General features: G+C 44.9%; 1 protein-coding gene across 1 annotated transcript; it reads right to left on the minus strand.

The window, feature by feature from the left end:
- Positions 1-3,441: 3,441 nt before the first annotated feature.
- On the minus strand, positions 3,442-23,842 carry EMP1 (epithelial membrane protein 1). Its single transcript, XM_058743611.1, has 5 exons — positions 23,651-23,842; positions 8,610-8,722; positions 6,924-7,020; positions 6,669-6,809; positions 3,442-5,734 (listed from the first exon to the last, which is right to left on the minus strand). Exons 2-5 carry the CDS (start codon positions 8,685-8,687, stop codon positions 5,568-5,570), a joined length of 483 nt encoding a protein of 160 aa, XP_058599594.1. The 5' UTR covers positions 8,688-8,722; positions 23,651-23,842; the 3' UTR covers positions 3,442-5,567.
- Between the last annotated feature and the right edge of the window lie 1,240 nt (positions 23,843-25,082).

Consider the following 25,082-nt stretch of genomic DNA (forward strand, 5'->3'; position numbering starts at 1 on the left):
TCATGCTAAACACCATGTTCTCCTGCACTCAGTGACAAACTCTGTACATGGCCAGGGAAAAGGGATTTCCTGGCCCACAGGCTCCCATGGCTTTGGAATATGGACCCATATCTACGCTCCATTCCGCTCTCCATCAGACACACTACTCTTACCATGAAAGGTTTGGAAAGGCAACAGAGGGTTCTAGGTTTCCAGAATTTAAACTAACTCATTCCCATTGAAAATAATAATACTGTAATAATTATTAAGCTTATTTCCATGCTAGCTTATACAAGCCTTTTAGCCCATTTTATAAGTAAAATAATTCTGAATTGTCTCCATGGAAAAATATCTCTGAGTTTACCCAAAAACCAACTTAGGAAAATAGCTTTTGGAACCCAACCCATCCCTATAGTGGGAAAGACTCAACAGCTTGTTTTTGTTTTTCCACCCCCACCCCTTATTCAGTTTATCTCTTAATATAATAAAGTCCCTCGTTTGCCATATGAAGACAGTCATTCTTGCTTTAGGACTCACTCTGTAGCCCTGGTGGGTCATCAGTTAACCCGAAGACTGAGTATGAACTCCCATAAACATTGGCATCGTCTGTGGGAATTCTTGTTCTCCCAGCCCTGGATTGGCTCCCTGGTGGTGATGCAAGCATCCATCAACATCCATCCGGACATTAGCCAAAAAGAGAGACTGGAAAGAGTAAAGATATGGAGGCCACTGGAATGTTTCTCATCTACAGTCATTCAGATGGAAGACGAGGAGAGCCTGGAACAAAAGAGTGGCCTGTGGGGCAGGGGGATTTGGGGAGGTAAGAGAGGTAGCAGAGGTAAAATCCACAGGAGCTGTCAGCTAATTGCTCACGAGGTGGGATGAGGATCATGAGAAAGGGACGAAGACCTGAAAATCGCTCTTCTATCCTCCCCCCTGGTAGCAAAGTTCTCATCTCCTCTGTGCTCCCAGAGAGTCTCCTTCCATTTTCTCTAGGTATGAGTCTTACTGCCCTGCTAGACTGTAAATTAGATGAAGACAGGAAGCATGTCTGCTGAATCTTTCATTTGCTAGCCTCCAGGTTCAGCACCTAGTGCCCAGTGGTTTATCAATACATGTTTTAATGGTCACCTTCCTGCCCCGTGAGTAGGCTTCACATGTCTCCCTTACAGAAACAGGACTAGGTAACATTCCAAAACACTCCTTTCCTTGGGCTCCACAAAGTCAGTGGACATCCTTCCCTACCTGCTGTGTTCAAGAGCTGCATGTTTCCCTGGACTGCAAATACCTCTTTACATTGAGTCGATACTCTTCAGAATCTACTCCAAATTTTCCAGCAAAGTTTTCTCTTTTCATCCTGCCCCCCACCACCTTACCCTGCTCCCCCCTGTTCCCCAAAATCTAGGCTTCTTTTAACCTCATGTGTACTTTTTTTTTTTTTTGGCTGGGGAATTTTATCTGTATTTTGGTCTATTCTATTTCTTAGTAAACATAGGAGAGAGCTTCTCTGTTTAAGTATGGAGTCCTGCACAATACTCTCTTTACTGTTCATATACCTTCATTCAAGGCCCTCTGGAAAGATCTCTCTGTGCCTGAAAGTCAGTGGGGTTTGGCACAGAGACTGTAATGGCTGAGTCCAATGCAGAATGGTGTAGCTGTCTACTGCTCATTTGACACCTCACGTTTATCACTTTGATGAATAAAAACGTCGCCACTTGCCTGCAGCCCCCATTCTTGAGCGGTAATGGAGAGCTCTGTAGCTTATCTTCCTGATATTCATAAATTTGGACCAGTTTCACCTAAGAGCACTTTCTTAACCAGCTTAATTCAATTTGACTCTACCTAAGACATTGAACTTAACAAATGTTGATTAAGCTCCACTATAAAAGGGACTCTGACAACTTCCTGTCTTTTCATAGGATATCTAAGATCATCTTTGAAGTTAACCCCGTGTCTTACTCTTTCACTATTTGAACTAAGTATCAACTGTAAACATAAAGATTTCCACTGCTCAAGCTTCTTTTAAATTATTTCTGAGAACGTTTGTGCCTTATCCTTAATAAGAATGTTTCCCCGTGATGCTTTATTTTGTGTCACATTGGCTGAGCCATGGTGCCCAGACATGTGGCCAAACATTATTCTGGATGTTTCTGTGAGGGTGTTTTGGATGAGATTAACATTGAAATTAGTGGACTCTGAGTAAAGCAGATTGCCCTCTATTATGCGGGTGGGCTTCATTCAATCAGTTGAATAGAACAAAAGACCGACCACCTCCACCCCCCAAACAAAGGAGAATTCTTCCGGCAGGCAGTCTTTGGATTTGAACTACAGCATTGGCTCTTCCCTGGGTCTTCAGCCTCTGCCAACCCTATTCTCACTGCAGATTTTGAACTTGCCTGCCTCCATAATCATGTGAACCAATTTTTTAAAATAAACTTACACACACACACACACACACACACACATCCTATTGGTTGTTTTTTCTGGAGAATCCTGAATAATACACTCCCATTCATCATCCAGGTCTTTGAGGTGGAAGATTTCATCTTGGCAGAAAAGTTTTGAAAGCTTATTGGAGATTCTGATTAAAGATCTAGAGAAGGAAGGGGAAAAAAAGGATGCTCTGGAGGTCTGATCCACGGCGAGGCAAATGACATGAGGGAAAGAATGCTAGGGGGAGCTAAGGGAGAGAAATAGCCTCTTATAATAGTATCCCAGAAATAATCTAAGAAATTACATAGGTCTCTGAGAGAGTATTAATAATCAATGCGCTTTGATTAATTGACTTGAAGATATGTTGAAGTTGCATTTTCAGGTTCCATTGTGTATACTCTCTGGGTATTCCTTGTGTTGTTACCTCATCCAAAACCGCAGGGGACTGGCAGAGTGCCTACTCCACACTAAAATCATTTGTATGATATGGGTATTGACATGATGCTAGGATACACAGTATCTACCCTGCTTTTCCACTGTTAATTCCAGTCTTTATTATTCACAGAAAGCAGTAAAGCTTTCCTTTTCTCATCTGGCTCCTACAGATATGCCCCAGTTTATGCAATGAATGGGTTTCTGCAAAGGCATGTATGTGATGCTTATCTTTGTGAATTGCTTTATATTTTGAAGACACGTTAGACGAATTGTGTTTCAAAGAAACTTTATCAGTATCTCACTTCTTAATGTCATAAGTCATTCTGATTCAAGATCATAACATCTCTCTAATGTATTAGCTTACAAAATTCTGGTTTTTGCTTGAAGAGGTTTAATTAAAGCAAGATAAAACTACCTAATAATGTTCACTTGCTGAGTTACTGTAGAAATGCTTAATGTATTACCAGAAGGTAACTTAATGTCTCCAATAAATGCCAAGTGGTCCAAACCACACTGACTGACAACTTAATTAGGTATAAATGTCATGATTATTCCTCATCTCTTGCATTTTTTAGGAAGAAAACATTCACACGGTGAAGGGAATCAGAATCTATTTTTATATCCCTAGAGTTATAAACATTTGTATCAAAATATTTACAATTATAGTATATGAAATATCAATCTATTGAAGAAGAAGCCAAATACAGTACTAGATCAACCCACCAAAGTAATGCAAATTACATGAGACATAAATGTCACAGAAATAAAGTAAAAGACAAGGCAATACATGGTTCACTCCAGTCATAGTTCGACTTTCCAACCTAATGCAAGTATCTCTTTTGGGTATATCTAATATGTAAGTGTGTTTCTGCACACAAGACAGCCTTCTCTAATCATGTGATGATTAAGTCACAATTAAAAAGGTCATCGTCCCGCAGTTTTGGCTTGCCGTCTCTCTACCCCCAGCCACGATAATCTGGTGGCTTGCCCTCCATACTCCCTTAACCAGAATGAACACAGAGAAATATACTTAGTCATAGTCCTTTTACATAAATACCACTAGTCATGGCATAACAACTCCCCAAAGAGGAAAATCATGTGAGAAACGGGATAAGGAGAGAGCTGGGAGAAGGAAAGTAGGCAAGATGTCTCAGATTCTCCCTGGGCTAGATCTTCTCAGGCAATAGAGGAAATGTCTTCCCATAACAACCCCTTTAGACAGAATCTGAGATGGCTTGAAACAGCTCCTCCAGGCCAGAGCAATGCCTGCTTAACCAGGAATAACATACTGCAACTAAGTCCTATATAGAAATGCTCCTATGGCAACAGGTAGCCAGTTACCATCTGATTGGGTACCACAAGAGTTTTTGCTTTTTTTTTTTTTTCCTTAAAGAAATTATCTGCCCATCACCTATATTTTTAATTATCTCATGGGAATTTTCTAACTTTCCTGGGAATGCAGGCCCTGTATTCTTACCACGACCGAAATCTAGTATGCTTAATACTTCACAATTATATAGCACCTTTAACCCAAGGATCGATTTGGTTTTGGTTCGTGTGTGTTTTACTAAGCTTCCAGAACGGCCCTGCATCACCTGTGAAGTGGGATAGGCAGGGCCTCTGAAAGGTGACTACTCCAGGCAGAGTCAAAGCGAGAGCCACCGCTGAGCCTAGGAGTCCTGATCCCCAATGTGTATAATTAGACAAAACATCCTCGAAAGTTATCATTGAGAGGGAGGGTAATAAATCGTGTCACAGGGAACCGTGTCCATCTCTCTCCCATCATGTACTTAAAAGAAATACTGACTGTATGGACAGGGGGTCCTAAAAACATAACCCTACTGTAGCACTGTCACAAAACTGCCCCTTGGTCCCATAACTTGTGTGGTACTTTCACCACTGAATTGGTCACTAGTGGCTTTACAGATCGCCAGAAGAGCTGCTTTGGCTTTAAGCAAGAGGCCTAGCAAAGTCCATAGCGAGAGGTCTCCATGAGGGACAGCCGCGTGAGGTCTTGTCTGAGTTCTGACCATCCCCCAGGCCTTCCACTGTGAAAAGTTCTCTTTCTTGGTTTAAGCAATCCACCCATTTGGCCTTAGGACTGTATCTCTTTCTCCCATTTTTGTCACAAATACCACTGAGTTCCACAGAGTTAAATATCTGTTCTAAAGAGGGATAATGGCTCACTGGCCAGAACCCTCCTGTAGGTCCTTCAGACTGGAATGTGATGTTTTGTTTTGGGTCAGAAAGGCGGAATGGCTTCCAGGCTTAGCATATTCAACCCCAGAACAAGATCTGCTCTTGCTGGAACTTGTACCGCTATTTTAACTTGATGCAATAGGTCTGAGGACCGCAGTGCGAGACCCAGAATTCAGCCTCAGGAGTGGAGCCAGTGGTGTGGCAGCTGATGGGGCCCCAGCGTGTGTAACTGAGGACAGTTGGAGGCCAAGTGTGGTGGCTGGAGAGAGGCTCTCCTGGGGCCCGCATCAAGGGAGCAGCAGAGTACTAGCCAATTACTTTCTCCTAAGGGCAGGGGCTCCACCATAGAGAACCTCCTCAGGAATGGTTTGGATTTCAGCCTCTCCCACCCTTACTTCCCCTCCCCGCCCCCCGCCCCTCTCTTGGTTTTTCCTGCATGGCATCTTCCACTTCCCTCCCAGATTCAACGGCTTCCTTCTCCCCACCCCCACCCCCCCGGATCCCCATGAATTTGTTCAGCCTTATTTCTTTCTCAGGACCAGATAGAGAATGCCAATGATGAAGCTAAAGCAGAAGCAGATCCAGGTCAGGATGAAGGAATAGCCATGGTGACTCTTCATGTAGAGGTTTCCGTAACCACTGGCATAATGATGAGTATAGATGGACACCCCGACCATAATGCACAGCCCTGCAAGGGGGGAAAAAAAAGTTTAGGTTTGTTTGTTTGTTTGTTTGTTTACATTAAAACAAAGAAAAAAGATTGTATAATTTTTATTTATTTTTTTTAACGTTAATTTATTTTTGAGACAGAGACAGAGCATGAACGGGGGAGGGTCAGAAAGAGGGAGACACAGAATCTGAAACAGGCTCCAGGCTCTGAGCTGTGAGCACAAAGCCCGACGTGGGGCTCGAACTCACAGACCGTGAGATCATGACCTGAGCCGAAGTCGGCCGCTTAACCGACTGAGCCACCCAGGCGCCCCGATTGTATAATTTTTAAAAGATCCTATTTCCCTCATCGGGAGGATAAAATCTGGCCATTTAGCCCCAAAGTGTTGTTCTTATGATTTTCCCTGGACCAACCTCGATGGTTGTGTTGGTAAACTACAGGTGTTTGGGCCCTCATATCTCTACTGCTCTGAGAAGCTAAAAGTGTGAAGCAAAACACAGAACTTCATGTCCACCACTCAGCTTTCCCTTCTGGACCCCCCGCGTATGTAGGCAGGCTGCCCAGGATACAAAAGAACACAGCCTCTCACCAAATTCTGTGTGTTTGGGAAGAAGGACGAAGAATAAGAACAGCACTAAGGCCATGCACTGAGGCAGTGGCTTCGGCTCTCTAAGGACCGCCAGCTTCCTGCCCTCAAGTGTCCACTGTACAAGGACTAGCGACAGGGCAGCCCCAGGAGCGCAAGGTTTAAACAATGAAGCAACTGACAGCACTCATTCCAAGCAGCGATCAGGGGTTCTCAAAAAGAGAACAAACAACCGGGGGAGAAAGCTGTCCAAAGTGACTTCACTGAGCCATGTGCTTGTCTGTCCAAGTTGCCGGGAGCACCCACGGTAAGACCCACATAAAAGCTTTTCCTGCACGAATGCGAGCCCACTACTGCGATACTCACAGCACACCAGCATAGTGGCCCCCGAGAGGAAGAAGCGGTTTCCCTTCTCCATGGTGAAGAGCTGGAACACGAAGACCACAAGAGAGATGACGGAGAAGATGATGGAGAGGATCATGAAAGCCTGCACGGCCTTGAGGGCATCTGTGGACACAGGAGGAGGAGAACAAGGGTATTAGACTGACTCGTCCCGGATGGGCTGGACTTTTCTCTGATCACGCCAACCCTCAGGACCAAGCACAGCCCTTGAATACATACCTTCATCGGCATACGACAGGGCTCCATCACAGTTGCCACCCGTACAGTTTCTCCAAAGGCCTACCGATGTTTTCGTATCATCTGAAACCACCCAGACCTGAAACCAAAAGGAAACAAACAGTGGTTGAAAAACTCACCCTCTGCTTTAAAAGAAAAAGAAATAACAAATCAGATTTGGGCCTGGATCGAATCTTAAGCAATACACAGTACTGAGCCACATACACGGCTCAGCACCCCCATCCCTTGGTTGGAAATGAGATGTGACTCAAACCGAAGTCACAAAGGTCCCAAGAGGAAAGATGGAAGAGTGTGTGGCTAAAGACAAATCACACAGCTTCTCTGGGGCTGCGTGTCAAGAAGCCACTTTCATCTAAACAGAAGAATGTCGAGGCCCCTAAAAGTAGAAGAGTGACCAAAACGTATTCCCCAAGGCTCACTGTGGTGCCGGTGTCCCTTCCCACCTGGACCAAGAAAAACCACTCTTCTGAAAAACAAGCATCCACTTGCCCACACACGGCACCTGTTAGAATGAGCATTGCTGGAAGGGCACGTCCAAGAACGTGTGATCACCTGCTCTTGATTCAAGAAGCAGCTAGGTGCCAAGCCCTGTATTAGGAGCTGATAATTCAGGCATTCAGCACTCTTGGCCTCCACTTCTGCGGTTTGAAGTCGTTCATTGGGCTTGTCGTTATTCTCAGAGACTTAGGGGCTGGTGTATAGAATGGCCAACCTACAGTCTGGAGAAGGCCTCATGGACGGCGATTCTGTCTTATCAGAGTTGTACTTAAATTAGCCCTGCTTATGATCACACACCCCCGCCCCCCAATGTTAGCAAACTCTTCTATCTGAACTTTAAAGCCCATTTGTTCTTTAACTGTAACATGGACCTAAAGAGATTCTGGAACCACCGTTGGCCCATCTAGTGATGGGTGGCCTTGATTTTTGTGTGCGAGGAGCTGTCTTGTCTCTTTCTGAGAAAAGCGCAACAAAAGCAAATGTGATGCTATCGACTACCACTAGAGGTCAGAGTAGCCCAAGCTTCGGAGAGAAAAGGCTCCTGCTACCTCCATATTTTTATGTTGTTTTGTTTAAGTGAGTTAATTCCGTGGAGCCAGGTTAATCACGCAAAATGCCACTTTCACGTGCTACTCTCAGCTCAGAATTTGAATGTGTCAGTCTGGCAACCACAGCTTCTCATCCTCTCTCTCCCATCTATCCTTCTAATCAAGGTTCCCAGACGGAAGAGAAGTTCTGCTCCTGCTGCATACATGGCTGTCCTCATTCCGCCCTGAACAAAGGTTCTCCCTCAAGGAGGCAGGCACCTCGGCTGGCTAGCCCTCCTGCCTGGAACGTGTCGCTACTCCTTCCTCGATTCATCTCCTGCCAAGAGACCCCGCCCATCTGCCCATCCTCCAAGCTCCACCTCCGGAGAAGATTCTGCTAGAGCCTGAAGAAGTCTCATTGTCTTCTCCAGCCCCTAGACACCTAGAGCCCTGGCTGTTGACACTGGCTTTTATCCCGCCGCTGTTTAATCGTTGGAAGTGCGCGTGTGTGTTTATTGTTTTCCACAACTAAACTGTATATTCACAAGGGGCAGGGGTTGTGGCTCAAACTTCTTTTGTAGCGCTTTATATAAGTATCCAAATAACTTCTGGGTGAATGAATGAAAAAAAGAACGTTACTCACATTGGCAATGGTGGAGACAAACAACATGATGACAGTGGCGATGTGGACCACAAAGATACCAGCTAGTAATACCAGCATCTTGGCTTTTTGATGCTTCAAGAGCGAAGAGAATTCTGAAAAGACAGAAGGCAAAGGAGGGAAAAAAGGTTACTGTCAGTTTCAGTAAGATGATTCAGCTTTCCCACATGCGTGGACTATCTGCTAAAGTCAGGAGGAGCTGCAATAAAAACCATCACAATTTCATTATAAATTCCTAGAAACATCTTATTAACCTAGCTTCCTAAGTGCCTATTCGTCTGCTTACATACACCTCAATAGAAACATAATTCCGCTTCTCAAGGATTTATATACTCCTCTCTCTAATACAGCCTGTTTCAAAAAAGAAAAGCCCACATTTTATCACCGTTGGTGTTTTATCTCGTTTGTGGTGTAAGCACCAAAAAGTAAAACTTGGATCTTTAAAAGGCCTTTTCACAGTTGTAATTTCCAGGTCTCTGTGCAACGATGTCATATAAATTTCCATTTTCCACTGAGGAAGGGTCCGTGCCTCTATCAAACTGCTCAGCCAGTGATATTAATAGAAGTGGGTTCCTTCTACAGAACAGCAGCTATTACTATGCCCAGAGACTGAATAGGCCACTAATTTGATCCCGGGTGAGCTATAAAATGTGAGAGCCACAACTTCTGTTATTATAATGTTGTTTGGTATTCAATAATTATAACAACCTAATTACAGTTTAATGGTCTGATCACCTACTGATTGAACATTTCAGATTTGTGTTACTGCACCTGAGCCTTTGGGCTGTGTGTGGCTCATGGGAGGGACTCTGCTATTTGTCTAGGGCACAGTGCTGTATTTCTGTTGAGGCACGATGTCGATTCTGGGGCTTTAGAAGCATGCACGCTGAAACACCACTAAAGGTGCCATCTATTTGTGCATGACATTTACACAAAGTCCAATCCTTCAGGACCCAATGGAGAAGACAGGCAAATGCATAAATCACGTGCTAGGAGGACTGGGAAGTAATATGCATTAAGAATGGGTATGGATAACAAAAGCGTTCAGCCATAATCTCCGCAGAGGAGAAAAAGGGAGCCCACTGATCATAAAGAAAATACGCAGGATGCACATGGGAGTGGCTATTCTGATTTATGTCAGCTGCAGAGGGAGTGCTTTATCATGCCCACAATAGTTACGATGCAGTATAGGCTCAAGGGACTTCAAAAGGAAAGGGCTGGAGGTTATTCACAGCAGAGTGGGTATGTGGATGTCCCCACCTAGGAGGAGATGGCTGTGCACATCCTGCAATTGTCCTGCTCTCTCTCACTCCACCTAATTTAATTGAAGCTTTGAGCGTGCTTGAGCCACTTTCCTGCCGTCCCAGGTATTTCGTGGCCAGCACTGATGCTATCGTCCCAACACTTCAGGTGCCTTTTATCTCCTCTCACTTTCCTCATCAGTACTCAAAGTCTAGAATGTTCTCAAACAAACAAACAAACAAAACCCCACAAAGTCTAGAATGTTCTAATGTAACTGAGGGAGACTTGCTCTTTACAGGCCAGGAATGAGAGGCAGACGCTGGCTTCCCCTCCGTGCATCCCAACTGTCTCCAGCAACCCCTGCCTTCCTTCCCAATCCCAACACTTCCCTTCAACCCAGACTACTTTGTAGGAATGTGTCCAGTTTCACTGTGAATGACAAAAATCATGAAGTTTATCCTGCCGCTTCAGGGGAGAGCTTGGAGCTTTCATGCCTGCTATTAATAATCTTCCTACACATTCAAATTTATTTTTGCTTTTCGCAGGTTCGTGCATACCTCCGCAATTTTCTGCTTGACTTTAATGCACAGTGAAAAGAGGTTTCCAAATTAAACAGGTGGAATTAGAATCATATAAGATCACTTGACCTTTCAGTCTCAGTCTCCTCTTATATAAAGTGGGGGCTGCAATGTTAATTATACAGGGAGACAGGAGGGTTAAACTGGATCATGAAAGTAAAACTAGCCCAGTGCCTGCCCCATGGCAGGTGCTAATAGGGCGGCTTTGGTTGTGGCTATTCAGTATTCCTATTATTATTCTATGAAACTGAGAGTGGCTGTTGCCAATATAACCAGTCAGTCACTAGGCTGCCCTATGAGAAGGACAAGTAGTAGGATATCTTCTATGTACATCACAAGGCAGTGTGTACAGATCATTTTGGGCTCCTAGAAATTGTCATTATGCCTAATACCTGCCCTGTGAGTGGGGAGACCACTAAGAACACACCCTCAGGAATCAGAAGGAGAAAGCTCACACCATCCCTGGATCCTGATCTTGACCTTCATGGGGGAAGGAAATGGCTGACTTCAGGGGATTACAAATTATTACATAACGAGTCATATGTTTAATCCTCCTTGGGCTCTATAAATGCTTTTTTTATTCCTTTGGCTTCTAATTGACAAACACCCTCCTCCTAAAAGTGGGAAAAGATTGAGGGGCCAAGAACAGAATAGTGTACACCAAATGAGGCTTCTTAAACGAGGTGGAGGAAACATCACGAGTTCCCTGCCTTGCATGCTGTTGGGAATTCAGTAGAAATTTCTGCCCCCTTGGGTTGCTATGTAACCCTCCGAAGTAAGTCTGATTCCTTTCATCCCTGCTCTGCTTACACTCTCCATTTTGATGACTTGAACATTATTGCATTCCATACACCCTCTCCTACTGCACATCCACCTCAGCCCACCCAACTTACCCCTCAGCCTCTTGATCTCTCTCCTGATCTGGAAGGTAATGGCCTTATGAAGGAGAGGTCCTATAGTGCCCTGTCGTGTAGTATTCCCTTTCCCCAGGGCCTGGTACCTTCCCTTGTGTTTTGTGTGTGCTCTGCTGTTTTTTCCTGGCTGCTTTAACCTTCAGGCCAGTCATCTGCAGATGCTCTCTTTGCCTGCTGTAAGCATTGTTTGCTCCCTGGACTGAACATGGTGTGATTTAACTAAGTGTGCTCTGGTCTGCTTGTGAAATGAGACCTGTAGCCACTGCCACCAGAACCAAGGCTGGATCTCACTCCTGATCTAAGCCAAAGCCCCACCTGATCATTATTTCCCTGCCTGTGCAAGCCGGAGGAGTGGGTGGGGGAATCAAGCAAAGAAATGACTCTCTTTCATCTTACATTCCTGTGATCATGCCACATCTATCCTCTGAGGAAAGGAGCAAAACGTCTTGAATTAGCAAGAGTGCTTAGTGTATAGAACACATAATTTCCTCTGCTTTTGGATGCTGTATCCAACCAGAAGTAAGGGGTATTTAGCTGGAGATAGCACATAATACATATAACTTCTCCATCTTTTCACTGCCCCCAATTCATCAGGTTTTATTAGTGTCATCCATTGTCAGCTTAGGAGGGCTTCCATTGTTTTCAGTGGCCCTCTGTAACACATTTGGAAACAGAATAAACTATCTTCTTAAATTTCTCATCTGGATTGTGCCTAGTAACCCAGTCCCTATACTAGAGTATCCCCAGCAGAGAAACCCTTACCCAGAGGTGAGGTGGCAGAGGAAATCTTGATATGTTCATAGACAACCATTCTACAAATGGGTGAATGTCTGGAGATCTAATAGCAGAGCAGAATGGGAATAAATAACAGAAGTTCTCATGCTCTTAAACCTTCCGCCCATCCTCTACCAGCAGTGCGGCTTGCAAGGAGACTCATTCCCTACCCGGGTATGTATCTCACTTCATACAAAAGCACTGAAAAGAAACCATTTCTGAATATCCATATCATTGGAAGTATTGACTGTTACAACTTTTTTCCTTGGCAGTTGGTTTCACTAAAACAATAATTGGCTTCTGCCTCAGACCTCTCTAAAATGCTTTGGATGGCACTCTCCAGTGGAAAGCATACTCTTAGTCACAGCTGGGCAGCTCAAACCAGGAAGTACAAAATAACAGCATTGCAATTCTAAATAACTAGGTGCAATGCCTAACCTTCAGAGCATTTGGTGCATTGGGCAGTCCCAAAGTTTGTCAGTTGGTTGTTGGGGACTCCCATAACATTATTTATGGTACTTAAACCTAAGCCAACAGAGCTAGTGCACTCACTGTGTTCTTAAAGGCTAGGACATCCACTGACTGTTCTATGCGAGTTGCAAGGAACATATTTCTCCACCCATCACTGTAAGCAGAGTAGGATTTCTTGAGACAGAGGTGCTCAGGGACATGATCGGGCTGAGCAGGAAACTGAGAAAAGCATGGGAGGCATGAATTGTGACTCTAGAGAGAAGTTGAGTATTAAAAGAAAAGGAAGTTTGAGACTTAGAGCCACACAGCAGCTCTCTCTCCTTTTCTCCCAAACACACAGACCAGCCAGTTCCCTTTCCACCACCGCCATCTTTTATTCCTGACCATGCTTCCCCTTTTCTTCTCAAATTGCCCAGCCCACATAGGAGCGGCAGTCTTTTTATGCTCCTAGTCCCAATGCAAATCTCACAACACTCACCATTCTAGGTTTGCATTAAGTTCTTTGCTAAAAGAAAATTATCAGTTAGTGGAAATGACCTTGAGAATTACAAATTCTATAAGGTAATTGGAGCTCTAAATGACTACCTAAGGTGGGGTGGGGGGAGGGGGGATAACTGTCGTCTCCAGGTTGTCTCCATCCACTTAAATCTTTATTGGTTTCTTGCCTTCCTTTTATGCCCTCCAACTCCCAAAAAATATGAAAGAATCAAAGGAACATAGCTATTGAGACTGCTTTGCCTTAATTTTTAGGATGCTCTGACCACGAGAAACAAATCAGGCTCCTATGGGCACCTTTCCTTTTCTGATGGGTACGTAATACTGCAGAGACTTTGAGAATAATTGACTTCTAAAGATATAGAAGAGGAGTTTAGATGTTGGTAATTTGGCTCCATGGTTGTTAAGCTAGGGTCAGATAAGTTCTTCCCACCACAGAGTATGTGTATTTATTGAACTGCCACCACCAGAGTCTGGGGGATGCAGTTCTTTAAGGGTGGTGGTCTAAGTCACAATAACTGGGAGCCACACAATAGAATAGGACAATGACAAACCCACTCTTCCAGCAAAGGAAGTGGTGGAAATCCTGGGCTTCAATCACTGAAGAACTAGCCAGAGCTTGGGGGTACAACATAATCAGAAATGGGGGTGGAGGGTGGGGAGGTCGGAGGCTATGTGAGCAGAGAGGGAGTCGCACAGAGGTCAAATGTCCCCGATTCATTTGAGAGTGAGTGAGATTCTCCCGGACAAAGACACAGGGAGGCATCCTTTACCAGATGGTGCAAGAGAGCTTTCTGAGAACATGTGAATCAGCTGCCTAGCACGAAGACAGCTTGGTCATTTTCCTGACAGCCTTGTATAACCCAAGCTTCTCTGGGGAGAAGGGAGAAATCATGGCCAGCTGCCAAATTCCCCATCTCTCCTTCCTTTCATCCCTATTTTATAGCTCAAAAAACCATAGTCAGGTCATGGGTTCTTCCTCCATTATTTATCCCTCATCCACCCCTTACTTTCTGTTCGCCTTGTCCTTGCCCAGTTCAGATCCTAACCTGGACCACGGCATCAGCCTCTCCGGTGGTCCTCCTTCTGAGCTCTTCCTTCTCTGCTGTACCCTCTATGCCACTTCGTTATCTGACCTTGTCACTCCTCTGCTCAAAATCCTCCAAGCACCTCACCACCCCCTCCACCAACCACTGGAAAAGAGGCTCCAAACGCCTTACTCTGGCCCTGGGAATCCTGAGGATTTGATTTCCAAAGAAAGAGCCCTGCTTTCAAGTGTGCTTCCTCCAGGAACTACCTATCAAATTTTTTTCAAAGAAGCTCAAATCCTGCCTTCTCTAAGAAGCCTTCCCGGATACATAAGTCAGAAGTAGTCATTTTCCCCCACTGTGTAATAACCTTACATAGCTCTTTATTAAAACCACTAGGGGCAATCTGCCTGGTAACAAAATTACTTATGGTAATGTTTGGCTCTCTCACCCCTAAGATTCTAAGTTTCCGAAAGGAGAGTCTTGTCTATGACAGGTACCAAGTAAACTTCCATTCAGTGAGCAAATAAATGCTATTAGGAAGGCTATATATATATATATATATAGCCTTCCTATATATAAATGCTATTAGGAAGGGTATATATATATATATATACCCTTCCTAATAGCATTTATATATATATATATATAAATATATATGTATTATATATATATAGAGAGAGAGAGCAGATTATATATATATATATATATATATATATTTTTTTTTTACATACACAAACTTTAGTCTTTTACAATTTTTAGAAATCATTTGTACATGATTATAACTATGTATTGAGCATATTATTATATGCAAGCTCCATGTTATATATTCCTATGTAAATACTTATGTAAACATACGAATATTTTCCTGAGTAATTTTGACATTTGAACATACAAGGGTATATATGTGTTTGTTGCCTTTTATTTAAGAGGATATAAGTGAATGCAAAGAAAATATCTTAAATTTCTAACGACTAATTTGTCCACAGATTTAACTTTTCTATCTTTTTAAGTAATAGAATCTCTAGACTGAGAAGGGGGCCTTAAAATTTCTCCCTAATATATGAACCTCAGCTACAAATCCATACCATGGAACTAAGTCGTGCTTAAACTCCTCCAGTCACAGGGAGCTCACTACTTGCCAAGACCCTCCCATTAGAAACGTCCTTCTGACAATGCATCAGAATCTGCTCTTGGCAACTCCTACCCCTTATCTTAGTTCTGCCCTTAATCTAAAGCTGCCTCTTCAGGGGCGTCTGGGTGGCTTAGTTGGTTAAGCATCCGATTTTGGCTCAGGTCATGATCTCACGGTTTGTGAGTTCGAACCCCGTGTCAGCACAGAGCCTGGAACCTGCTTCAGATTCTATGTCTCTCTCTCTCTCTGCTGCCACCCTGCCCTCTCTTTCTTTCTCTTAAAAATAAATAAACACTAAGAAAAAATTTTTTAACAAAATAAAAAATAAAGCTGCCTCCAGGCATTCTCTAGAATGGTCACCTTTGAAGCAGCACTTCCATGCTATCAAAGAAGTAACCAAAGGACATCACCGTAGATCCCTAAATCTCAATCATGTCATAATACAGTCTTGATTTTATTCGACTTTAGACACGACTCTGTCTTTTCATTGGATTATGTTTTCCTGATTGTGAAATCTCCGTGCCTTTCTGGGTAACTGTAAACTTTGAAGAAAGCTTTCTCACACCATCTGACCAAAGACGTGGTACTTCCTGCGAGGCATGAGAAAAGATGAAAGATGAAGCTGCCCTTGATCACATGATTTCCCTGAGTCAGTCTCTATCTCTGGGCCACCTCCCTTAGCGTGACACCCAACGGTGGCTGCTTGCTGCTCCTCTGTAAGGACACTGTGTAGAGTGGCAACACCAAGCCTTTCTATCCTCCTCAGGATCATTCTGCTTTGGTTGGTTTGTTTTTGATGTGTTTGTGTCCCATCGAGGATCATTTGGGTTGGCAAAGTGGATGTCCATTTAACACAAAAGCAGAAAAGGAAACACTCTCTTTTGGGAGCAGTCGGAGAGGATGTGTCCGGAGGAGGAAAAGGCTGGGATTAAAAGCAGGTTGAGTGGATGAGACCTTAGATGAGCTTTTCTGGCCATTGTTATTGTTGTTTTATGTCAAGCGTACTTTCCATTCTAAATATTGTTTTTACGTAGGGGTGGGAGAGGGCGGTGTTAATTTCTCCGTGGGAAACATGTGGAGAGAAAGGATCCCAAAGGGCCATTTCCTCCTGCCTCTGGATGTCTGATGTTTGGTGTGGAAGGAAAGAATTTCAGGTTGTATCTCACTATAGCTACATCATCATGGGGCCTGATGTTTTTACATGCAGAGCAGCTTATGACCAGGAGAAACATCAGGAATCAAGCTGCAAAACTACATGCTCTAGGGGAAACAACTATTTTTTTCATGGTCCTGGAGGAAAGGGGGCTCCATCTCCCAAACGTGGTCTATCGATAATAAATGGGGGTTATTAGAGAAAGAGTAGTGTTTTGACTGACTTTGATATAAACTAGCACAAACTCTTGCATAGTTAGGGATGAAGAGCCAGGGGGTGGGGGTGGGGGAACAAGCATGGTATTGAAAAAAAAAGGAAGGAGAAAAGAAGAAAGAAAGAAGGAAGAAAGAAGGAAAAAAGGGAGAAAGGGAAAAAGAAAGAGAAAGAAAGAAAGAAAGAAAGAGGAAGGAAGGAAGGAAGAAGGAAAGAAGGAAGAAAGGGAAAAAGAAAGAAAGAAAGAATGAAGAAAAAGAAAGAAAGAAGAAAAGGAAGAGAAAGAAAGAAAGAAAGGAAGAGAAAGAAAGAAAGAAAAAGAAAGAAAAAGGAAGGAAGGAAGGAAGAAGGAAAGAAGGAAGAAAGGGAAAAAGAAAGAAAGAAAGAAGGAAGAAAAAGAAAGAAAGAAGAAAAAAAGGGAAGGAAGGAAGGAAGGAAGGAAAGAAGGAAGGGAAAAGGCAAGCACCTATTAGAAAACCAAAATCTCCAACAAATTCTGCCTCTAACTTCTGACTTTGGGAAAATCACATCACCTCTCTGGTTGGTGCTTCCTACAGAGAAAGAGTATGCAGTGATAAAGAACATGGGCTCCAGGTTCAAATCCTGATTCCATCCCTTCTGTTTTTAACTTCAGTTTTGTGGAGGTATAATTAACATGAAATTGTAAGACATGTAAAGTATACATTGCGGTGATTTGTTGACTGCAGCACTTCTTAACCGTGATCTGTAGACCTCAGAGGGCTAGCGTGAGGATTGAGGGGCTCGTGCCTGACAGAGCAAAGGCTAGATGGTTGTTGGGGATTCTTTTTGTTCCTTTACGTGAGATGAGAGGCTCAGGGCGGCCAAATGGACTTTCAACTTCTCTGGCAGAATCCAAGGGCTGACGACTATGCTAAAAACAAACAAGTACCATGAATCTTGCTTTTGCAGATGCTCCCAAGGAGAATAGCCTCTCTCTCTCTCTCTCTCATTTCCTCTTGTCCTCCTTTGTGTCCAAGCAGGGGGTGGATCTGGCAACATCTGCAAAGGCTCAGGCCAGACCTGGGCTGTGATGCGGGGACCAGCCCACGCCCCCAGACCGCAGCTGGCCAGGCCGCTGGGGCGACGGCCCCCAGGGTGAGGACAGAAGCTGTGGTTGTCTTCTGCTTCTGACAAAAGAGGAGTGTCCTGGCCACCAGAATGTCTTTGAGGGAGAGGTTGCCAAGACAATAACTAGGGTCTGGGAAGAAAATCAAGGTGTGGCCCAGCCCAGGGGCACTTGGGCGGGTCGACAGTAGGTGGCGGCAGCATGCTTCAACCAGCAAAGCGGCCTGGAGAGCCCGCAGGGCCGGGAGGGAGGCCGCCAGAGGCAAGTGTGCTGGGGTGGGGGGGGGGGGGGGGGAGGGGGGCACAGGCCTCCTAACTCTTTGTGAGTTGTGAGAGCGCTTGTTTAGAGGTGTGGAGGTTCTTTAGTCCAGTCCCTGAACCAAGGAGAAAATGCACCTTCCCCGGAGCTAAACCAGAACAGGGTACTGAAACCCACCGTCTCGCACCCTCCAGGCCTGGCCTCCTCCATTCCAGCATGATCTTCTCTCTCCCGTATTTGTCTCAGGGTTCAGCAGACGTTCTAGACCTTCTACCATAGCTACCCTTCACTCTGTTCCTTCCGCCACCTCCTGGTTCATCAGAGGGTCAGCAAAACAGTGCCGGGGGCAGTTGCTTCTTCCTGTCATGTTGCTAAGGAGGCCCACCGCAGAACCACCAAAAGTCCAAGACCAGATCCCCACACTGCAAACTCTAAGACACGCTTCCAACGTTCCATCCTGGCCCCCACCCACAGCACAAGCGTCCCTTCTCCACCAAAGCCACATCCGGCAAAGGGAAGCCGGGACGCACCCGCCAGCCTAACTCACCATTCCAGGATACCAAACTTCTCTCCAGTTCCCCATCTCCAGCACCCCCAAGGAGGGGCCTTTGATTATTTGAGAGAAGTCAAAGTATCAAGGACTTCATTTTGCTTTTAGCTCTGATCGGAGCCTTCTGAAAAGAGGAAAAACATCAAGGGAGATCACTGCCCTGTTGGCATAAATTTTCAGTGGAAATTCAAATGACACCAAGGATGTATTGACCAACATTTGTAGCTTGGGCAACAAAGGTTCTTCACAGGGGACAAAGAACAAAATATTTGACCCTGAGGAATGTTCAGAAACATTGAAGGGGAGGAGGGGTGTTCCCCAGACAAGAAGGGAAGGAAATAGGGTGGGATCCTCCCCGCACTTCTCCCTTTCTCTTTCCGCGGCTCTCTTTCTCCCTCTTCTAGAACTGTCCAGTGGCACTTCTTCTTCTCCCTCAACACACAAGCCTAAGGAAACACCTGCCTTTGCACCCCCTCCCTCTTCCTCCTCTACGACTGTTCTATTCGACTATTTGAATTTGAAGATTCTAAGATTCGCTCTCATCCACACCTTTACCACCACACCCTCACGCTGCAGGGTCCCCCTCCCAGACAAGAGGGTGGAGCTCCTTTCCCAGGACCAGCTCAGTTTCTTCCTAAACCTGGTTTGGTTACTGGTGAATCCTTTTTTGTTGTCAGTGTCTTAACAAGCTTCTATGGCCTGCCTCTTCTCATCTGAGCTGGCGCCCTTTGTGTGTAATCAGCCAAACCTCTTCCTTTTCTTCCAAGAGCTGGGTGAATCATTACTATCTGATGACAAGGTGAAAGGAATCTCAGAGCAGATGAGCCCAGGAGGCTGCCTGGACCCTCAACCTTGTGTAAAATACCTTGCGATGCAACACGATGCCTCAGTTAACTTTTCTCCCAACTTTTATGGATTGAACTATCAGCATGAGCCAAGGGATTCCTCAAAACGGGATGATAAGACCTTAGAACAATAAATTTTCAGAGCCACAGGGAGGCCGTGGAGACCATCAAGCTCTGTTCCCTCCATGAAGAAGACAAGTGACTTGCCCATGGTCACAGGACAGAGTGGGGACCAGACCACAACCCTCCCTCCCCTATTCAGCCATGTTGCATCTGCCCCGAGATTCTTACCACCACTTTCAACCTATGCCTGTGTTCTCAATTTTAACTACCCCATTTGAGGGAAGAATTCGTGAAACAGACTCAGGAAATACGAAAGCTGCCACATCCACATCAAGTCAATGGCACCAAGAGCGGGGGAGTCCATTTTAGTTCCAGGGAAATGCCCATTTCCAGAACAGGGAAGAAAATGCTGACCCAAATATTTCTTCAAAGGAAGAGAGAGAAACAGATCTCCACAAGGATTTGTATTTTTATCTTTATGCTTCAGTGTCAGTGGATCTCTCAGTTAAATTGAAAGAAATTATTTCAGGGCACCAGGGACTGATGTATCACAAAAAGTGGTCTCAAGACATATGTGTTTGGGGGTGGGGTATTGTGAATTCAAGCAATCAAGGCTCCCTTGATTACTGAACAGAAATCCGGGATCATCTAAGCAGAACTGGGAAGAGTCTTGGAAAAGAGAATTTCATGGTCAGAAACTTTCAGATCTACACTGGCTAAAGGTTATGAGCTCTTCTCCAGGACTGACATCCATTGTGCTGGCCAAGCAATTAGTCTGGGGTTATAATGGATTGGCAGCATGTTCCTGGAGCTATCATGACAAGTGGTAACAATGTAAAGGTGTGAGCTACGTGAACTATAAACCAAGTTATGGGATAACCCCGGCAAGGCCAAGTTCGAAGCCTGTGTCTCTGGTATTAGATTGATTTAACCATCACCTCCATAAGTAGCGACTGGGTGTGTCCCCTCTGGGTCTGTACATCCGAGAGTCCCAAATGTCTCTGAGCTTTTGTGTTCGGCAGCCTTGGATATACTCGTGGTAAGTGAAAGAAGAAACCATATTCATGTGTTTAGAAAATGAAATCCCTCAGAATCAAATCCTGTGGGTATGGCTGACGACATGCATAGTTGTAAAGTTTTAAAAATGCTTCCTGCTCTCGGAGTCTTAGGTAATAATGATAATACCAATTCATCAAGTTTTATCCATTGAACATTAATTAAGGGTTAAGCGTTTAGAGAGTAAGAGTAGAGCGACAACAAAAATGGAAGAGATATTTTCTGCATGCCCAGGAACAGAACTAGGAGCACAGTATAGAAGTTATAGAGAAGCCAGTTGTGCTTAATTTAAGAAATTCTAATGATTAGAGTTGTCTGGCAAAGTGGGCGGGTGGTAGTGGGGGAGCATGGAGATTCTCACTCGGAGGTAGTGAGCACCCCTATTATGGAAATTTTAAGGAAATGTAAAGTGGCCATCTGTCCAAGGTGGTGTAAAAATAGGATTTCTGCATATGGTGGAGAATGAATGAATTGATCCTCAGACTGAGAATCTCCCTCAAACTGAGAATTTGATGAACAAAATTAAAGACAAAGTGTAACTAAATTTGCCGTGTGCCCTTTTCTATGGCCATTTGTTGGATATACTTCTTATCGGGCTCTGAGGAGTCTACAGGAAAACATTTTGCTTCATCTATAAGCCTTCTAGGTCGCTGACTGCTGTCTCTCCATTGATCCCTGTGCATCTGGCATGAACCAACCCCCCACTGCACCCTCCACACCAAGCCAAGAGGGTCTGCATCCCAGGGTGGTCTTTATGGAGCCCACTCACAAGGCCCCCTGGAGTCTGGATGGCCCCTGGGAAGTGGATAGGCCTGAGCTGGTCTCAGAGGGAAGCAGGAAAGAGTTGAGAAAGTCACAGTAAGTTTTTCTAGCGGCCAGTAGAAGGGATGCTTTTCCTTTCCTCAGAGATGTGCCCTGTAGTCCTGGGAAGTAGCCAGCATCTGTTCTGGGATGCGATCTGCTCTGGGTTGGCCCTTGATGGCCTTGTGCCAACTCTCAGGACAGTTTAGTGCCCTCAAACAATGTAAAATCTGGGGGGTCCTCTGACCAGGATGCCAAACCGGATGTCCTGCAGCCCTCCAGACAGCACTCCACCCCCGCCCCATTCTTCAGAGTCTGTGGTGGAATTCAATCCGACTCTGAGGGTGGGAGGCTGCAGGGGGAAAAAATAACCCTCACATTTCAGTATTTTCAAAGACTTAGAGCTGAAATCCAGAAACACTCCTGCAGCTAGGGAGCTCCCTCACTACTTCTTAGAGGCAGTGGGAAAGGCAAGAATTAGAACAGCATTTCAACAATTGCCCTAAAACTCCAGGAAATAACATACAGCGTATTTCCTCACTGCTAGAACTACAGTGTAATATGAAATGCACACACAAAAAAATGCAATTCGTGATGGTCGACACTCCCAGATTTGTCAGTATTTTCTATGGGCTGACTGGATGAATATTGCTTATAGCTTTAAGTTGCACAGAACTACAAGAAGATTCATGCTGGATTCATAGAATACCATTACTATCAACTTAATAATGGCTTCCTTGAATCCACATCCATGTAATCTGGAAATAATAAACATTTTAAGCAAATGTGGGAGTTCCCTGCATCTTGAAAAGTTTCCCTTGCACTTAGTTAATCATCCCCTCGAGGGCAGTTTTACGAGGCGCCTTGTCTGTACAATGTACACAGGCTGATTGCATTGAAATCGTCTCTTCCAACGAATTGCATTTCTAAAGGAAAAGCCTAATTTCGTCTGACAAGCTGAATCCTGTCATTTTCCTTATCTTGTTTATGTGGAGGAAAAATAAAACCAGTATCTATGTTGAAATGGGCCACACCTAGGCCAAAATGCTAACTTAAAAATAAAACAAATCAGGGCGCCTGGGTGGGCTCAGTCAGTTAAGCGTCCGACTTCGGCTCAGGTCACGATCTCACGGTTCATGGGTTCGAGCCCTGCATTGGGCTCTGTGCTGACAGCTCAGAGCCTGGATCCTGCTTCAGATTCTGTGTCTCTCTCTCTCTGCCCCTCCGCCCCCCCTCAAAAATAAATAAACATTAAAAAAAAAAAAAAAGCAAATAGAAATCACCCTTCTTCCTTTCTCCAGACTCTCTTTACCATTAATACTAGTGTTTGCGTTTGCACAACCACATTCTGGAAGAGCGAGAAGATAAAATGTTCCAAAGCAATCACTGCCTTCCATGCCAAAAACTTCCACATTCAGCTAAAAAAAAAAAATTATTTTCTTATTTCTGATAATAATGATTATTTCTCTCCACTCAGAACTAAAGTTCAGCTGTTTCTGGGGTGGAAGCACAAAGCCATTCACCATTTTTCTACACCAGATGAAGTTCCCCTGCCCCACCCTCTCCTGCAAACCCAGTTTCCCTCCCGCCTCTCCCCATCCTCTACATCTGGCCAGGAGACATGGAGCTCTGGAATCCACATCAGGCTGATTCCACCAAACGCAACTCTCCCGCATTTTCTCTGACACACCAGTTGATTCCCAACCCGCCCGCTCCCCCCCCCCCCCAACCTCTCTGTTTTCTTTAAACAAACCAACCCCCTCCTCCCATCCTGTGGGGAGAAAAAACACATTTAAACAGAAGTGAATGAACAAGCTAAAAGAGCAGGAGCAAATGCAACAACTAAAATAAACAGAAAAGCACGTATCTACCTATCATCCGAAAGAGACCAGCAAACGACCAAGAGAAACAACCCAAATCCTGAAGCAATTGAATCCAAACGGACAAACTGGAAAGCATCTGGCAAGTCGGTGCACCCTTTCAAAGGCATGTAGTGTTTCCCCATGAAGAATGCCCTATCCTGGCGTGTTCCAAAATCCCTGCTCCCTCCACATTTCAGAGCAAGGACCCAGTTACTGCAAAACATAATCACAGCCCAGTCCCACGGACTTACCCCCCACCCTCCACCCCGGGGTCCCCCAAACTCCCGGTCAAAAGGCATTTTTCTGAACCTTATGGAAAAAGTTGTCTCAGTATCCACTTTCAGCCAGATGTTTCAAAGAGTTCAATTCAGAGACTCATAGACAAATAGCTACAGGGAAAAAGAAAACGCGGAGCTTAGGTGACGAGGTCAGAAGAAGGAGAGCAGAGAAGGAAAGAAAGTTTGCCAAGCTTCCCCGCAGCGCTGGAAGCTGTCCTACCTGAGGGTCCTAAGCGACGGAGGCGCCCTGAGGAGCTGGTGGCTGCCTGGCCCGCTCTTCTGAAGGTATGTGACCACAGTGAGGGGAGGGACCTGCCTCCCGAGGTTATAAGTTTCCAGCGCTAGTGTGCTGGGGTGTGTGATGGGCGGTTTCTTTTCACTGCGTTTTAAAGGAGTTTCTATGAATCAGTCTGCCTTTAAAAAAAAAAAAAAAGATTTGTTGGTAAGCTACGCCCTGCTAGGTTGGCAGTTGGTCAAGAGAGGCTGGGAGTGAGCCATCAATTCAAAGAAGCCTGTTTAGGCTCCCTCTGACTCACACACACACAGACCACAGTGGAAAAAGGAGTGACATTGCTTCAAATGAGTACTAGGAGTCACACAAATAGATCTATTTACCAAAGCCCGTTCCTCCTCACCAAAAAGGAGACACGGTTACCATGGGCATAGGCAAACACAACTTATCTGTCCAAATGTACATCTGGGGAGGAGGGGGCGAGGGAACAGGACAGAGCCCTGCCCGTTGAAATCCTCGCTAATCATCAAAGGAGATTCCCCTTCCTCCTCCCCTGCCTAATGCATCCGGGTTGCCAGCCATCAGAAATGATCAGATTCAGTTCCTACTTGCTTCCCTGCCTCACTTAGGTGCACCGTCCTAGGGACAGCTGTCCTGGGAACCAGAACAGGACACAACGCGAGCCCTCGTAATGCCTCTGAATGATGGAGCGCTGCTTCAACAGCAGACTGGTCTCTAATTACGCTGTGTGAATGAATGCCCATGTGGACTCTTCACATTCAGGAGCAAGTCCTCTAGTTAAGAACTTTGCTCTCTGATCTCCATGTGATAATCATCTGGACCTTGCTCCGCAGTTGAGCTTCGCAGGGAGGGGCCCTGGAAGTCACTTGGTCCTATAGCCAAGGCATTCCACTGGAGAAGAAAACTCAGATGCCACGGTGCAAGCCCAGCTCTCCACTTACTGGCTGTGCGGCTGTGATAAATCGGCCTCCCCAGGCCTGTTTCCTTGTGCATCAGATGGGGGCAGAAGGTACCCATTTCACAGAGCTGCAGTGAGAAATAACACGGAGAGAGCTTATGATAATGCTCGGCACCTAGTGAGCACTCAGTAAATGTTAACTATGATTATTGGACTGAAGGAGAAACTCAGGCCCAGAGAGGTGATGTGACATATCCAAGGAGCCACCATAAATTATTAGCTGCAGCTTGGATCCAAGTCTGCCACATCCAGGCAACTCTATTTCTGTTCCCTGTTGCATTGTGACAACCTATTTTAATTTTAATCCAAATTATTCTTTTACGGTTATGCATTTATTCAACGGACATATCTGCACGTTGCCACGCATGAGGCACTGTTCAGAGCTCTGGGTCACAGATGTGACCAAGATCTCTACCCTCTTGGGACTTCTATTCCATAGGA

The sequence above is a fragment of the Neofelis nebulosa genome, chromosome 8 (genome assembly GCF_028018385.1).
Source record: "Neofelis nebulosa isolate mNeoNeb1 chromosome 8, mNeoNeb1.pri, whole genome shotgun sequence".
NCBI classification, from domain to species: Eukaryota; Metazoa; Chordata; class Mammalia; order Carnivora; family Felidae; genus Neofelis; species Neofelis nebulosa.

Bases quoted from the DNA above. Each gene is read 5' to 3' on its own strand.
- EMP1 (XM_058743611.1), bottom strand. From the start codon at position 8,687: ATGCTGGTATTACTAGCTGGTATCTTTGTGGTCCACATCGCCACTGTC. The intron at 7,021-8,609 runs GTGAGTAACGTT...TTTTGGTTTCAG, and splicing joins TTGTCTCCACCATTGCCAAT to GTCTGGGTGGTTTCAGATGA. The intron at 6,810-6,923 runs GTATGTATTCAA...CTGTGTCCACAG, and splicing joins CCTGTCGTATGCCGATGAAG to ATGCCCTCAAGGCCGTGCAG.